General features: G+C 44.6%; 1 protein-coding gene across 2 annotated transcripts in view; it reads right to left on the reverse strand.

Moving 5' to 3' along the window:
• LOC121561828 (beta-1,3-glucosyltransferase-like) overlaps positions 1–15,938 on the reverse strand; it is a 175,499-nt gene that overhangs the window by 21,888 nt on the left and 137,673 nt on the right. For both annotated transcript variants that reach the window (XM_045213245.1, XM_045213247.1), the window contains exons 7-11: positions 13,038–13,174; positions 11,767–11,830; positions 7,416–7,547; positions 5,712–5,781; positions 4,686–4,799 (exon numbers count right to left, since the gene is read on the reverse strand). In XM_045213245.1, coding sequence (XP_045069180.1) covers positions 4,686–4,799; positions 5,712–5,781; positions 7,416–7,547; positions 11,767–11,830; positions 13,038–13,174 — 517 coding nt within the window. The remainder of the gene's footprint in view (positions 1–4,685; positions 4,800–5,711; positions 5,782–7,415; positions 7,548–11,766; positions 11,831–13,037; positions 13,175–15,938) is intronic.

The raw sequence follows: 15,938 nt of genomic DNA on the forward strand, positions 1-15,938 counted from the left end.
CACTCACTAACTGTAAGTTGCTCTGGATAAGAGTGTCTGCTAAATGACTAAAATGTAAAATGTTATTGGAGACTTTTGGAGACTCTGATGTGAAAGCACGTATCGTTCTTACTCTTCTCAACGAGCAGCGGGTGCTGCCGTGGGCCCCACCCCCATCCCAAAGCACTCACAGGCAGCCCAGTCCTCGCGCAGCAGTCCCTCCCAGCTGCAGTCAGAGCAGATGTTCACGCCTCCGCGTCCAGACTGCAAATGAATCGCGCATGCGAGAAGCCACCGCTGGCTGATCCCGCCCTGGCGATTCAGGGCGGGATGTAAATGTAAAATGTTCTTTGTCTAAAATAAATCACTGCACAAAAATAAATAAATGCATTTGACTCACACAGCCTCAGTCACTTACTCACCTCGTCCACTGTGTGTGTGCCTCTCTGTGACATAAGCTAAACATCTAGCTGGCTAGCTCATCATGTCTCAGTCTAAACTGTACACTCAAAAATACAGAAAGGAGTGGGAATCAAACCCTGAATTTAAAGGCTGGTTGAAGCCGTTTATTGGAGATGATACACGGGCATACTGCCTGTATTGTAAGGCTGATTTCTACGCCAAACTTAGTGATGTTAAAAAACACATGACAACTCAAAAACATACTCAAAAGGGAAAGCCTTATAACAGTTCCACCCAAAACAAGCTGCCATTTATGGTTAAAAAAATTGACTCTGCAAAAAAGGCTGAGGCCACCATGGCATTAGCTATCGCTGAACACTTCCATGCTGGCATGTGATCACATTGGAGAAGCATGTAGAGCTGCTTTCTCAGACTCCACTGCTGCTACCCACTTCAAAATGCACAGGACAAAGTGCACAGAAATGATTAATGGTGTTCTAGCACCATACTTTCTGAATAAGTTGGTCGCAGATGTGGGTGACCAGCGTTTCAGCCTCCTCCTCGATGAGTCCACGGATGTAAGTGTTTCTAAGTACCTGGAGGTTGTGATAAGGTACTTAAGTGACACCAAGCAGACAATTGTATCAACATTTCTGGGGCTTGTTGAGTTGGAGGGAGGAGATGCCAAATCTATAGCCCGTGCTGTTGTGGCTTTCCTCAAGAAATGTTGTCTTAAAAAATTGTAACTCCTGGGGATAGGGACTCTGTTATGACGGGGATTAACAATGGGGTCGATAAACTGCTGAAGGAGGAGTATGGCCTCAAAGATCAGGTTCTTATTCGCTGTGTGTGCCACTCTCTGCAGCTTGCTGTAAGTCTTGCTTCCAATGACACCATCCCCCGTAGTGTGGAGTACTTGGTACGAGAGACTTATAACTGGTTTTCAGTGTCTCCAAAGCGCAGGGAGGCCTACAAGGCCATATATGAGACCATCAACTGTGGGGAGAAACCTTTACAGATAACCAAGGTGTGTGCCACACGTTGGCTCTCCATTGAACTTGCGGTTTCACGCATTTTGGAGCAGTGGGAGGAGCTTAGGCTGCATTTCGCAGTCACCAAGTCCAGTGAACACTGCTACATGGCTGAGGTTTTATACTCCATGTACAGTGATCCTCAAAACATATTGTATCTGACTTTTTTGAAGTCAGTGCTGGGTGAGGTACAGTTGGCCATCAAGGCTTTTGAGGGAGAGCAAGTAGATCCTCTTAAGCTACTTGACAGCTTGGTAAGCCTGATCAAGTCTGTGAGCAGCAGGGTGTTGAATCCACACGCAAATGTTGATGTACTCAAAGGGCCAATAGATGGATACATCAGTCCCAAACCGTACCTTGGTTATCTTTTTGAGTCAAAGGCAGCTGAGCTCCACCTTGCGCCTGAGGATGGAAACAATGTCCAAAAGCGGTGTGTAGCCTTCACCATCTCCCTCACTAATGAGTTGAGGGTGAGACTGCCGGACAACATCGAAGCATTGCAGTACATGTCAGTTTTCAATGTGGAGGAAACTCTAAAGCACAATAAGAGCTCTGTAGAAATAGATAAAATAGCCAAACTCCTTGGCTACTCCCCTGCAGAGATAGACAAGATTGTCCAGCAATGGCGTGCCATCCATCTTAGTAAATGGAATGAGACAAAAAACACACTGGGCTTCTGGAGTGAGATTTGGAAGTTCAGGGATGCAGCTGATATCAACCCGTTTCAAGAACTTGCCATGGCTGCTGTGTCTGTGTTGTCCTTGCCACACTCGAATGCTGAAGTCGAGAGAGTATTCAGCCAGATGAGTGTGGTAAAAAGCAAACTTAGAAATCGGATGTCCTTGCAGACCCTTAACTCCATCCTGTACATTCGATATGGACTGAAGCTGTCTGGTGAGGCTTGCTATGAGCACCAGCTGCCTGATAATGTTTTGCAGCTTTTTGGCACATCAGCTGCTTACTCATTTAAGTCAGCTCCCTCAGTTGCTGAACCTGCCATAGAGAGCCTTGACCAAAATGACGATGACCCACTCTTTCTGTGAGCCAGCACAGCCTGTGTGTGTGTGGAGGGGGGTCTGAAAAAACAACAACAAATAACCTGAATTAGGGCCAGACTAGTTACCATCATTTTCTCACATTGCCATTGACAGTTTTTTCTATTGTCTCTTTTTGGTCAATTTAGATTGTTAATGTAGATTGTATACAAAAAAATTTGAAAAAATATTATGGTTAAAAATGTTGTTTAAAAATGACTTGTTGTAGGCTCCTAAGGTTAAAAACCAAACCAAACTTAAGAAAACTAAACCAAAAAAAATTTAATATTAAAAAAATAAAAATAAGCAACTCCGCCAGAGTGTCTCTTTTGGGTCACTCTTGCCGGTCCCAAGCCCAGATAAAGGAGGAGGGTTGGAATTGTGACATAAAAAAAAACAAGAATCAACAGAAGAAAGTTCATTTGAAGTTCTAAACATATTTAGGGTGTTTTTTACTGACTTTTTGTCTCTCCCACAACGTTATTCCTCTCCTACAGCGTCCATCACAATTACATGCACATTGCCAATTATGCAAATTAGTTGATGACATCATTTAGCGACATCTAGCGACTTTTAGGACAGCCAATAGCTACTTTCCTTACTGAGGAGTTGGCAACACTGATCACACAATAAACAGAGTTCACTCTCATAACAGCAACATTGTATTCCTTCAATTCCTTTTGTGTGTTGACTTCAATGCACAACACATCAGCTGTATGTGACCAGGCGAAAAAACCTTTCCTAGCCAAACTGCTACACACAACCTACATCGTTGTCACCATATTAGCTAAAGTAATGTCATAGTCAGCATAGCTAATAGAACTAATACGTTAGTAAATCCGCTACAATCATGCAGTAACGTTAGTGAACAGTCAGTAAGCAATTACACCGGCAGGCCCCGGTGGCAATAAATTAGTTAAACCAAAAGCTTACCTTGACTTGGAAGAGTTCCAGTGTTGTGTTGGAATGTCATAGCCAGCTAGCTAACATAGCATCTCTCTGTTTGAGCAGGATGTTTCAGTAGGCTAAACTAGCTAGCTGCATTTGCTAGCTAAGTAAGTGAAACTGAAAGTGAAAAAAAAAAGATCTCAATCTATTTCTCTCTTTCATTTTGGAAGAAATGTATTTGTTCAAAATTGTTCAACTATTGTCTCTCTCTCTCTTTGAGTCAACTACTCACCATATTTATGCACTACAGTGCTAGCTAGCTGTATCTTATGCTTTCAGTACTAGATTAATTCTCTGATCCATTGATTTGGTGGACAACATGTCAGTTCATGCTGCAAGAGCTCTGATAGGCTGGAGGACATCCTCCGGAAGTTGTGATAATTATTGTGTAAGTCTATAGAAGGGTGTGAGAACCATGAGCCTCCTAGGTTTTGTATTGAAGTCAATGTACCCAGAGGAGGAGGGAAGCTAGCTGTCCTCCGGCTACACCATGGTGCTACCCTACAGAGTGCTGTTGAGGCTACTGTAGACCTTCTTTGCAAAACAATGTGTTTTAATCAGTTATTTGGTGACGTGATTATATTTAGTATAGTTGTATTTAAAAAAAGAATTTTTTAAAAATGTTTTACCATTTTAATTTTTATGAACTTCACTGAGGAGGATGGTCCTCCCCTTCCTCCTCTGAGGAGCCTCCACTGGTGCCCACAGCCCTTTGTTTCATCCCAAATGTTATGAGAGCAGGATCAGACAGGAAGCCAAATTACACAATATAACGTGCAGTGCTATTGGTAGACCGGTATAACATGCCTTGCTTCACCTGTAGTATCAGACTCGCCATCTGACAGAGTTTATCAGACTGAATCAAATCAGGAAATAATTCAGTCCTTATCTATTCCATTCACTTGGGATTGCTAGCATGGGACATAATGTCATCTGACTTTTGAGGTCTAAAAACATCTGACAAACTTTGATTTTTATGAAGTGAATTATCTTAGATCTTAGCTTTATACAATTTTTTTAGTGATCTTTATCTTTGAACAAAATCAACTCTGAACTTATCAACGGTGCTTTTGAAATTGCATCAAATTGCATCCATTGCAACAGGTCCTGACTAGAGTGGAGATGTGGATGGGAGCAGGGCCTGTATTCACTCAGATTAAGTGTGCTGATCTAAGATTACATGATGTCCATGTAATCTTAATAATTATTAATATCTAAAAGGCAAAACTGATCCAAGATTAGCACTCCTACTCTGAGACATTTTATGGATACAGGCCCTCGATTAACTCACCTCTCTCTGTGTTGGGGACTCCTAGGTCGATGGTAGGTATGGACGGGTCAGTGTGGTCACTGTAATACTCCAACAGAGATGCCTCTCTCTCCCACGTCTTCTTCACCACTGGGACTGGGGCATGACAACAGGACGACAGGTCAAACAATACAGCTCAACACTTCCACACTACCATAATAAGTAGAATCAGGTTTCTGTACACAGAAAACTTGCAGCATTATTAATTATGAATGTTAAAAACATATAACATTTTGTCTTTTACATAACTGAAATGTTTATTTCAAAAGGTTAACGTTTTTGTCGTTTTTTCTTTTTCAATGCAAAATAATTGGAAAAATAAAAAAAACACACAGAAAGAGTAAAGTGTCAAAAGCAGTAAAGGACTGGAGTCAATTGAGGGAAAAATAGTAAATTACAAAATAAGCTTTTTTTCAGGTCCAACCCTTAATAAATCTAATGTCCCTTTTAATTATGTCCGTGTGTTAGTCGATTATGACTTGTCAGAGTATACTGTAATTAGTATAATAGGAACAATTGTCTGTGACCGACATGTCAGCTGGAGCTGATGTAGAATTTTCCAGATGCTTCCGAAATTCAAACAGCAACACTGTCTCATTAAGTTTGAATTGATTCCTGGTATTTAGAGCTGACCCAGAGCTGCCATGAAAGTTACATTAACCGTTAGGCTGTCAGAGGCGGGGGGGGGGGGAGAATACCAGTGAGGTGTTAAACGTTGCTGACCTGTCCCAAATCCACTGGATCTATCTCTAAGGGAATGAATGGTTTTAGCTTCTCTCAGAATCCACCTCTACGCCATGTCGAAGCAAGTTTGTGACTGACATCTTGTGCTGAGAGTTAAACCAGACCACCACAGTCAGCACTTTACCAGGAACACATCTCAACAGCTAAAAATACACTCCTTTAGAAGAATAGAGCAAATGTTGACATTAATATTTTACGAACGTTATGGACCCTGTCTGAGAAACCACCCCAGAGCTTCAGATGAGCTTTAAAGATCTGACTCACCTCTCTCACTGTGAAACTTCTTACAAGTTTTCACAGCGACAAAGATGTCTTCCTTCTTTACAGGCTCCCCCTGTGAAAAAAGCAGGAAAATAAGAATTAGACATATATTTTAGAGCCCAGATTTTTCTTGGTCAGGTCACATGGTCAGGAAAAACACTGGGCCCTAGTTATGGAACATACATCCCAAGAGGGGAGCTGTTATCGTTGTTGAAGCCCTATTGAGATGGTGACTTTTTCAAATTCCCTGTCCCGAGTTGTGGAGTCCTGAGGTATTATTAGGTTATTATTTGAGAGTGAAATGTGAATTGGCCATCTTTATTTAAGTGCTCAGGTCTCCTGCCTGTCTGTCTGTGGCTCTCAGGCTGATGCCAGAGGGAGGCCATGCGCCCTGCTGATAGGCTCTCCTCTATCTCTTTGTGAGGCCCAAGGCTTTCTGCTTTATGGTTGCATCTCAAATGGCACCCTATTCCCTATGTAGTGCACAACTTTTGACCAGGCAGGTAGGGAATAGGGTGCAATTTGGGACACAGCCTATGAGTAATCTCTATCTTCTCCGCATATTAGAGCTCTGGCAACAACCAGGTTAGTGGGAAGATGACATGGAGAAAGGGTAGGAGGGAGGAAGGATAGACGAGAGACTTTAAGAAATAAGCCAGGATAGGCAGAAATGAGAGAGGGAGAAAGGGTAGGAGGAAAGGGTAGAAGGAAAGTATGAAAATGTATGCACTCGCTACTGTACGTCGCTCTGGATAAGAGCATCTTCTAAATGACGAAAATGTAATTAAAATGTAATTAAATTACAAATGTAATTTAAATTAAATTACAATTAGGGAGGAAAGGTAGAATAAATACTAAAAGGAGAGAGCCAGGATAGCTGTGGATCTCTCTCCCAAAGGGGAATGAGAGAGAAGGAGACAGACTAAAAGGAGATAAGGCACCTTGTTCCATCATATCACTCTGAGCACTTTATTGAAAATGCAGACCAGGCTGAGGAAAGGCAACACTTCAAGGGGTACAAGGCAGACAGACAGGCATCAAGAACAGAGGGAATATATTAAGCGCATCTGAGCACAAACAAATCGGCCAGAGCTCAACACAGTGGTTTGTGTTGGGTGGGCAGCGGCGGTCCTCGAGGGCCGTTTTGCTGGCATCACACTTTTCAGCTCAACACACCACACCTGATTCAAATGAACTAATAACTAATCTTCATTTCAGCCCACAATTGGATTCATCAGGTGTACTGCTATGGTGCTGGAGAAAAGGTGTGACACCCACACGGCTCTTGAGGACTCCAGCTGCCTGCCGCAGTGAGACAGAATTCCAGTATGGAATGGCCTGCTGAAGAGTGTCTCACCCAGGAAGAGGATTTGAGGGTTCTCTAAAAAAACGCTTGAGGGTGAAAGAGGATTTGGACAATAAGGTCATCCTGAGATTCCTCTCCAACTCTCTGATAGTTTGCATGCATAAATACCGACATAATCATTGTTCCTGTGTGAGACTAGGGGGATGGAGCAGACATGTATCGTTTCCCCCCCCAAATACTTGGTTTTAATGGCCGGGTTGGCACTTATGGGACTATTCCATTGGTGCAATGTCGTTTAAACCCCAATCAAGTGCACCAAGTAAGAAAACGGAAACAAAAAAAATACTATTTTGACCCAGATCTGTGGTGAAGAATGGACTTGTGATGCACTTGGTACCTACACACAGTGGAGCAGGGCTGCTGAGGGTGGTAGCACAGTGTTGGGCAGTGGGAGAGTGTTCTGGCTCAGTACACAGCTCTGGGACTGCCGTCAGACGAGGCCCTTGGCCATTCTCCCAGATATACAGAGCCACCTGCAACACCATGGGAAGACACTGTTACTGATTTCTTTCGGCTGCTCATGCACACACATTTTTTTCTTGAGGCAAGCCGAAGTCGGTAGCTGAAGTCTATGCCCCTTCATCTGTAATTTGTCAACAGTAGGGATTCTTCAATGAAGTGTTTGTTGTCATTCAACGAGAGACAAATAATTTTCATACACATTTTGTCACTTGAGAAATACTGCACCAAACATCTTAGTTAGATGAAAAATTGCTCTACTAAGCTCTACTCGACAAAAACGTCAAAATGATGACAGATTTCTTGAGTTATCTTAGATTAATTCTAACTATTTTGATGAAGTGGCTATGGCGTCTCAAGGTGGACAAACAGTACTTTCGACGCTTTTTCTCATTTTTCAAGCGAAGGTCTTTTAAGGGAGTATGCGAGCACACTCGTTCGGTTCGACTAGGCGCCAGCCAAACCAAAGCATGCGGAAGGCTTTACAGTCACATCGGAAATGACTGGCACCCTTAAAAAAGATGGGCAAAAAATACTGTATAAAATACAAATACAATTGCTCTGAGAAAAATAGTAAGTAAGAAAAAAAATCTTAAAAAGATGTCAAAATGATTGGCACCCTTGTTTTGAATACTTTGTGCTCCCTCCCCTTGCGAGGATAACGACACTTAGCCTTTTTCTATAATGTTTTATGAGATTGTAAGAACCACAGGTTTTCAATGGGGTTCATGTCCAGAGACTGATGGCCATTGAAAAATGTTGATTTTGTGGTCAATTAAACATTTATGTGTGGATTTTGATGTGTGCTTGGGGTCATTGTCTTGCGAGGGAAAAAAGTATTTGATCCCCTGCTGATTTTGTACATTTGCCCACTGACAAAGAAATGATCAGTCTATAATTTTAATGGTAGGTTTATTTGAACAGTGAGAGACAGAATAACAACAAAAAAATCCAGAAAAATGCATGTAAAAAATGTTATAAATTGATTTGCATTTTAATGAGGGAAATAAGTATTTGACCCTCTCTCAATCAGAAAGATTTCTGGCTCCCAGGTGTCTTTTATACAAGTAACGAGCTGAGATTAGGAGCACACTCTTAAAGGGAGTGCTTCTAATCTCAGCTTGTTACCTGTATAAAAGACACCTGTCCACAGAAGCAATCAATCAATCAGATTCCAAACTCTCCACCATGGCCAAGACCAAAGAGCTCTCCAAGGACGTCAGGGACAAGATTGTAGACCTACACAAGACTAGAATGGGCTACAAGACCATCGCCAAGCAGCTTGGTGAGAAGGTGACAACAGTTGGTGCGATTATTCGCAAATGGAAGAAACACAAAATAACTGTCAATCTCCCTCGGCCTGGGGCTACATGCAAGATCTCACCTCGTGGAGTTGCAATGATCATGGGAACGGTGAGGAATCAGCCCAGAACTACACAGGAGGATCTTGTCAATGATCTCAAGGCAGCTGGGACCATAGTCACCAAGAAAACAATTGGTAACACACTACGCCGTGAAGGACTGAAATCCTGCAGCGCCAGCAAGGTCCCCCTGCTCAAGAAAGCACATATACAGGCCCATCTGAAGTTTGCCAATGAACATCTGAATGATTCAGAGGAGAACTGGGTGAAAGTGTTGTGGTCAGATGAGACCAAAATCGAGCTCTTTGGCATCAACTCAACTTGCCGTGTTTGGAGGAGGAGGAATGCTGCCTATGACCCCAAGAACCCCATCCCCACCGTCAAACATGGAGGTGGAAACATTATGCTTTGGGGGTGTTTTTCTGCTAAGGGGACAGGCCAACTTCACCGCATCAAAGGGACGATGAACGGGACCATGTACCGTCAAATCTTGGGTGAGAACCTCCTTCCCTCAGCCAGGGCATTGAAAATGGGTCGTGGATGGGTATTCCAGCATGACAATGACCCAAAACACACGGCCAAGGCAACAAAGAAGTGGCTCAAGAAGAAGCACATTAAGGTCCTGGAGTAGCCTAGCCAGTCTCCAGACCTTAATCCCATAGAAAATCTGTTGAGGGAGCTGAAGGTTCGAGTTGCCAAACGTCAGGCTCGAAACCTTAATGACTTGGAGAAGATCTGCAAAGAGGAGTGGGACAAAATCCCTCCTGAGATATGTGCAAACCTGGTGGCCAACTACAAGAAACATCTGACCTCTTTGATTGCCAACAAGGATTTTGCCACCAAGTACTAAGTCATGTTTTGCAGAGGGGTCAAATACTTATTTCCCTCATTAAAATGCAAATCAATTTAAAAAAAATTTGACATGCGTTTTTCAGGATGTATTTGTTGTTATTCTGTCTCTCACTGTTCAAATAAACCTACCATTAAAATTATAGACTGATCATTTCTTTGGGCAAACGTACAAAATCAGCAGGGGATCAAATACTTTTTTCCCTCACTGTATGTGTAATTTAATAGTTTTTATGTATTTTCGATTATTCTACAATGTAGAGAATAGTACAAATAAAGAAAAACGCTGGAATGAGCAGGTGTTTTCAAACTTTTGACTGGTACTGTACGTTTTTCCATCAGCAGACTATGATCAATAATGTCAAAAGTCACACTGAAGTCTAACCTATTAACTAACATTAACTATAAGCTTTATAAATAATTTATTAATCCATTTTTGATGGCTTAGTAAACATACATACCATTAATAAATGCTTAGTAGATATATTAATTAATCATTTATTAAAGTTAACTAATGCATTAACTAATGTTAATGTATCCTAATTGTAAAGCGTTACCATTCCCTGTCTTTCATATCTGAGGCAGAGAAATGTGACAATATGAGTCCAGAGTGTTGGGAGAAAAACCCAGCCGAGAGAGGGAGGGAGATAGAGGGAGGGAGAGAGAGACAGGGATACAGTGAGTGCTATTCTATTTCTCCCCTGAATGAAGGACTGAAGATGCTCTGAGATGGGGCAAAAAAAACACAGAAAATAAAGAGAAGGCAGTCACAGGGACAAAGTGTCCCTCAGACAACAATGTGACAGCCAGCTGGGCTTTAGGAGGAGAGAGATTTGAGGAGGAAGCTGCTTCTATTGGGCTATTGTCGGACGAGTTTTTGACACCAGGTTATATTGAAATTATACTTCATTTGATTAGCATCTACTAGGCTTAAGACAATGTTAGTGTATAGGCTCTCCTGTCAACAACAGCAGGAAAGGGCAGGGGACAGCAGAGAAGGATAATACAAGTTGAAGAAAGTGCAGTGTCATAAGTTAGGTTTCCATTCAATTGGCGACAGATTTTAATGAGAATATTCTAGAATTCTCAAAAAGAAAATATTCACATTTTCCCACCAGTGGTGTGTTTCCACCAAATGGACTTGTTGCGGGCAAAAATCCATGCGTGATGACGTAGTGCCCTCAAAATGTACAATACTTTTAACGCTTACATTTTCATGTACCGAAAAAAAATCTAAAGTTCAATGTGTTTCCATCACATATTCAACTCTACCGATAGTTTTGTCAAAAACTGTTGCGTTAAATAGCAAATGTGCCTACTCTGGTCTTGGCACGTGTGCTCTAACCAACAGCTGGCAGATACAGTGTGGGTAGGCTAGTCTACATGATGAGATTATTATGGATCAGAGCAAGAATATTTGTATTTGTCAAATGGCAGTCAAGCATCGATCATCATGTCACCAGAATAAGACCCTCGATATTTTTGGGAAAGGAGCATCAAGATCACTGTGCACTTGCACCATACTGTGAACTTCATCATAACTTATTTCATTTCTAGCCTAATAAACTGCATGGTTTCCCGAGTCGTAGTGGGAGGACCACACACCATATCATCGCGTGACTCCAAGTTTCTTTCGATATGATGGTTATTATATCAATATTTGCGCATAAAGACGTTTCCACTGCTATTTCTCGCATAATTAATTTTAGCGACACAAAAAGATCCCACCATAACGAATGAACAAATGATGTGTCTGCAATTATAAAATTGTACCCAAACTTCTTGTTTCCATCACAGCTGTCGTGATTTTTTTTATAAGGTATGACTTTACGCGCATAGAAACTGTGGATGGAAACGTGGTTAGTGACACAAATTATGATCCAATAACAGCATCTGCTTTACTCCATGCTGTCATAAACTGTAGCCGATATTTCCAAACGTTAAAAACTAATAATTTAAATTACTCTTTATACACATTTCCAACAGAACTCACAGCGATAATGCGGTCGGATATAAATCTTACCTCATGCTTCAGATCGATAGTGAAGTCAGACTTGAGTGGGTCATCTCTCACTTTGTTTGCGAGCCTGGAAGATAAAATCACTGTCTATTAGAATTTGCAGTTAGAACTTAATAAAAATATTATTACTTTCCCTAGACCACTAAGAATTTAACAATGATTGATGATAGAATGAAATAAACAGCATAAAAAAAGTTATTGTCCAGCAGAGCACATCATTTCTGAGATGTGGTTGCTATTCAGGTTTCTGAAGACCACTAGGGAAAAATTGATCTATGGACGCATCCATCAGATCAAACGTATAGTTCTAACTATGTTTTAAAGCTATAAAGTGTTTGTTTTCAACTTACACTTAACAAAAATATAAACACAACATGCAACAATTTCAAAGATTAGAAAAAAATTAATTAGGCCCTAATCTATGGATTTCACATGACTGGGCCCACCCACCCACTTGGCAGCCAGGCCCACCCACTGGGAAGCCAGGTCCAGCCAATCAGAATGAGTTTTCCCCCACAAAAGGGCTTTATTACAGATGATCCCACAGGTGAAGAAGCCGGATGTGGAGGTCCTGGGCTGGCGTGGTTACACATGGTCTGCCAAATTCTCTAAATCGACGTTGGAGGCAGCTTATGGTAGAGAAATTAACATTAAATTCTCTGGCAACAGCTCTGGTGGACATTCCTGCAGACAGCATGCCATTTGCACGCTCCCTCAAAACTTGAGACATCTGTGGCATTGTGTTGTGCGACAAACACAGCACATTTTAAAGTGCCCTTTTATTGTCCCCAGCACAAGGTGCACCTGTGTAATGATCATGCTGTTTAATCCACTTCTTGATATGCCACAACTGTCAGGTGAATGGATTATCTTGGCAAAGGAGAAATGCTCACTAACAGGGATATAAACACATTTGTGCACAACATTTTAGAGAAATAAGCTTTTTGTGAGTATGGAACATTTCAGGGATTATTTCAGCTCATGAAACATGGGACCAACACTTTACATGTTGCGTTTATATTTGTGTTCAGTGTACATTGTTTACAAACAATGGAGTAAAAAAAGCTTACATTTGGGGTTCTGATTGGATAAGACAGTTGAACTAAGCTCATGAGGCATTCATAAGCTATATTTTCCAAGAATAAATAAAGTAGCTATTTAATTAATTTAAAAGTAAAAAAGAAAAGATGTACAAATCACATAATGCACCTTTAAATAAAGGTAGATGGAGACAACAAGCATTAAAGGAAGTGAGATATAGATTAGGACCTGACCTGTCAAGCAGAGGGATGCTAAGGGCCCAGGCAGCAGAGAAGTCTGGGTATTTAAAGATGGAGGGGTTCTCTGCAAAGGCGTAGTGGTGGATGATGGTTGACTCCTCGTCATGAAGAGGTTTACCCAGGAACCACTCCTGAGGGATGGATGTGACATCATCAGCATCATGATGACATAGCTGCAAACACGCCACACATCTGGGCTGTATTCATTGAGGTGATGAACATTATAAACGTTGCAGAAATAAATTGTATAAAAAGAGCAAACATGATTCCCAATTAGACATGACAGGCAAATGTATGCATGTCTTTGTTAACAAACTACTGCTTGCATGCATACACTTCTTTTATTTTGATAAATGGAAGCATATCTCTGAGTGTCACGCCCTGACTCTGGGGACTCATATTTGTTGAGTCAGGGTGTGATTTTCTATGTTGTGTTGTTCTATGTTATAGGTTCTAGTATGGGCATTTCTATGTTGGCCGGTGTGGTTCCCAATCAGAGGCAGCTGTCGCTCGTTGTCTCTGATTGGGAACCATACTTAGGCAGCCTATTGGCACTAGTGGGTTGTGGGATCTTGTTCCGTGTGAGATATGTTGTTTGTGTACCTTGGACTTCACCTTTCGTTTCTTGTTTTGTCGTTGTGTTTATATGTATGCATATCACGCTGCGCCTTGCTCTGACCCGTTCATGAACGAACGTGACAGAAGATCCCACCAAACGAGGACCAAGCAGCGTGTCCAGGAGCAGACAGCCTGGACATGGGAGGAGATCCTGGAAGGAAAGGGTTCCTGGACATGGGAGGAGATTCAGGCCGGGATGGATCGCCGTCCTTGGGAGGAGACTGTGGAGGCGCAGTATAGAGAGGAGCAGCGGCAACGCAGAAGCCGCCGGCCGAGGAAGAAGCCCGAGAGACAGCCCCAATAAAACTTTTTTGGGGGGGCTAAAAGGGTGGTTGGCGGAGCCTAGTGTTAGAGCAGAGCCAACTCCCCGTACTCACGCGAGGAGGCGTGTGACTGGGCAGGCTCCGTGTTATGCTGAGATACGTACTGTGTCGCCAGTGCGCCGGCACAGTCCTGTGCTTGCACCACACACGTGCCGTGCGAAGATGGGCATCCAGCCAGGACGGGGTGTGCCGGCTCAACGCTCCTGGTCTCCAGTACGCCTCCTCGGTCCCGCATATCCTGCGCCAGTTCTACGAGCTGTATCGCCAGTACGCGTGCACAGCCCAGTGCGTCCTGTGGCAGCGCCCCGCACGTGTAGTGCGAAAGTGGGCAGCCAGCCAGGACGGGTTGTGCCAGCTCTCCGCTCCAGACCTCCAGTTCGCCTTCGCAGTCCGGTCCGGCCCGTTCCTGCCCCTCGCACCAAGCCAGTGGTGCGCGTCGCCAGTTCAGCCCGGCCTGTTCCTGCCCCTCGCACCAAGCCAGTGGTGCGCGTCGCCAGCCCGGTCCGGCCTGTTCCTGTCCCTCGCACCAAGCCAGTGGTGAGCGGGGCCAGCCCGGTCCGGCCTGTTCCTGCCCCTCGCACCAGGCCAATGGTGCGCGTCGCCAGCCTGGCCCGGCCTGTTCCTGCCCCTCGCACCAAGCCAGTGGTGAGCGTCGCCAGCCCGGTCCGGCCTGTTCCTGTCCCTCGCACCAAGCCAGTGGTGCACGTCGCCAGCCCGGCCCGGCCTGTTCCTGCTTCTCGCACCAAGCCAGTGGTGCATGTCGCCAGTCCGGCCCGGCCTGTTCCTGCTCCTCGCACCAAGCCAGTGGTGCATGTTCCTAGTCCGGTTCGGCCCGTGCCTGCTCCTCGCACCAGACCAGTGGTGAGTGTGCCCAGTCCGGCACGGCCCGTGCCCGTTCCACCGGTGCCTGGTCCGGCACCAGTCAGCAGCTCCAGTCCGGAGCCAGAGCAGTCCGCTCCACCAGTGCCTGATCCAGCTCCGGTCAGCTGCTCCACTCCGGAGCCAGAGCAGTCCGCTCCACCGGTGCCTGATCCAGCTCCGGTCAGCTGCTCCACTCCGGAGCCAGAGCAGTCCACTCCACCGGGGTCCAGTCCAGCTCCGGTCAGCGGCTCCACTCCGGAGCCAGAGCAGTCCGCTCCACCGGTGCCTGATCCAGCTCCGGTCAGCGGCTCCACTCCGGAGCCAGAGCAGTCCGCTCCACCGGGGTCTAGTCCAGATCCGGTCAGCGGCTCCACTCCGGAGCCAGATTAGTCCACTCCACCGGTGCCCAGTCCAGCTCCAGTCAGCGGCTCTAGTCCGGAGCCTGAGCAGTCCGCTCCACCGGTGCCCGGTCCAGCTCCGGTCAGCGGCTCCAGTCCAGACCCAGACGTCAGCCCCTCTCCAGGTTCGGGGTCTCCCACACCAGGGTCCAGACAGGGCTTGGAGTATAGTGGGAGGAAGGAGAGGGGAAGCAGCGCGCCGAGGTCCAGACCAGACCAGGGGCGCAACAGGGAGGCGGAGAATAGGTGGTTGTCACGCCCGGAGCCGGATCCGCCTCCGAGGCGGAATGCCCACCCGGCCCCTAGCCTGTTAAGTAAAGGTTGTGCGGTCGGAGTCCGCACCTTTGGGGGGGGGTACTGTCACTACCTGACTCTGGGGACTCTTATTTGTTGAGTCAGGGTGTGATTTTCTATGTTGTGTTGTTCTATGTTATAGGTTCTAGTATGGGCATTTCTATGTTGGCCGGTGTGGTTCCCAATCAGAGGCAGCTGTCGCTCGTTGTCTCTGATTGGGGACCATACTTAGGCAGCCTATTGGCACTAGTGGGTTGTGGGATCTTGTTCCGTGTGAGGTATGTTGTTTGTGTACCTTGGACTTCACGTTTCGTTTCTTGTTTTGTCGTTGTGTTTATAAGTCAAATAAACATGTATGCATATCACGCTGCGCCTTGCTCTGACCCGTTCATGAACGAACG

The sequence above is a fragment of the Coregonus clupeaformis genome, chromosome 5, assembly GCF_020615455.1.
Source record: "Coregonus clupeaformis isolate EN_2021a chromosome 5, ASM2061545v1, whole genome shotgun sequence".
Taxonomy (NCBI): Eukaryota; Metazoa; Chordata; class Actinopteri; order Salmoniformes; family Salmonidae; genus Coregonus; species Coregonus clupeaformis.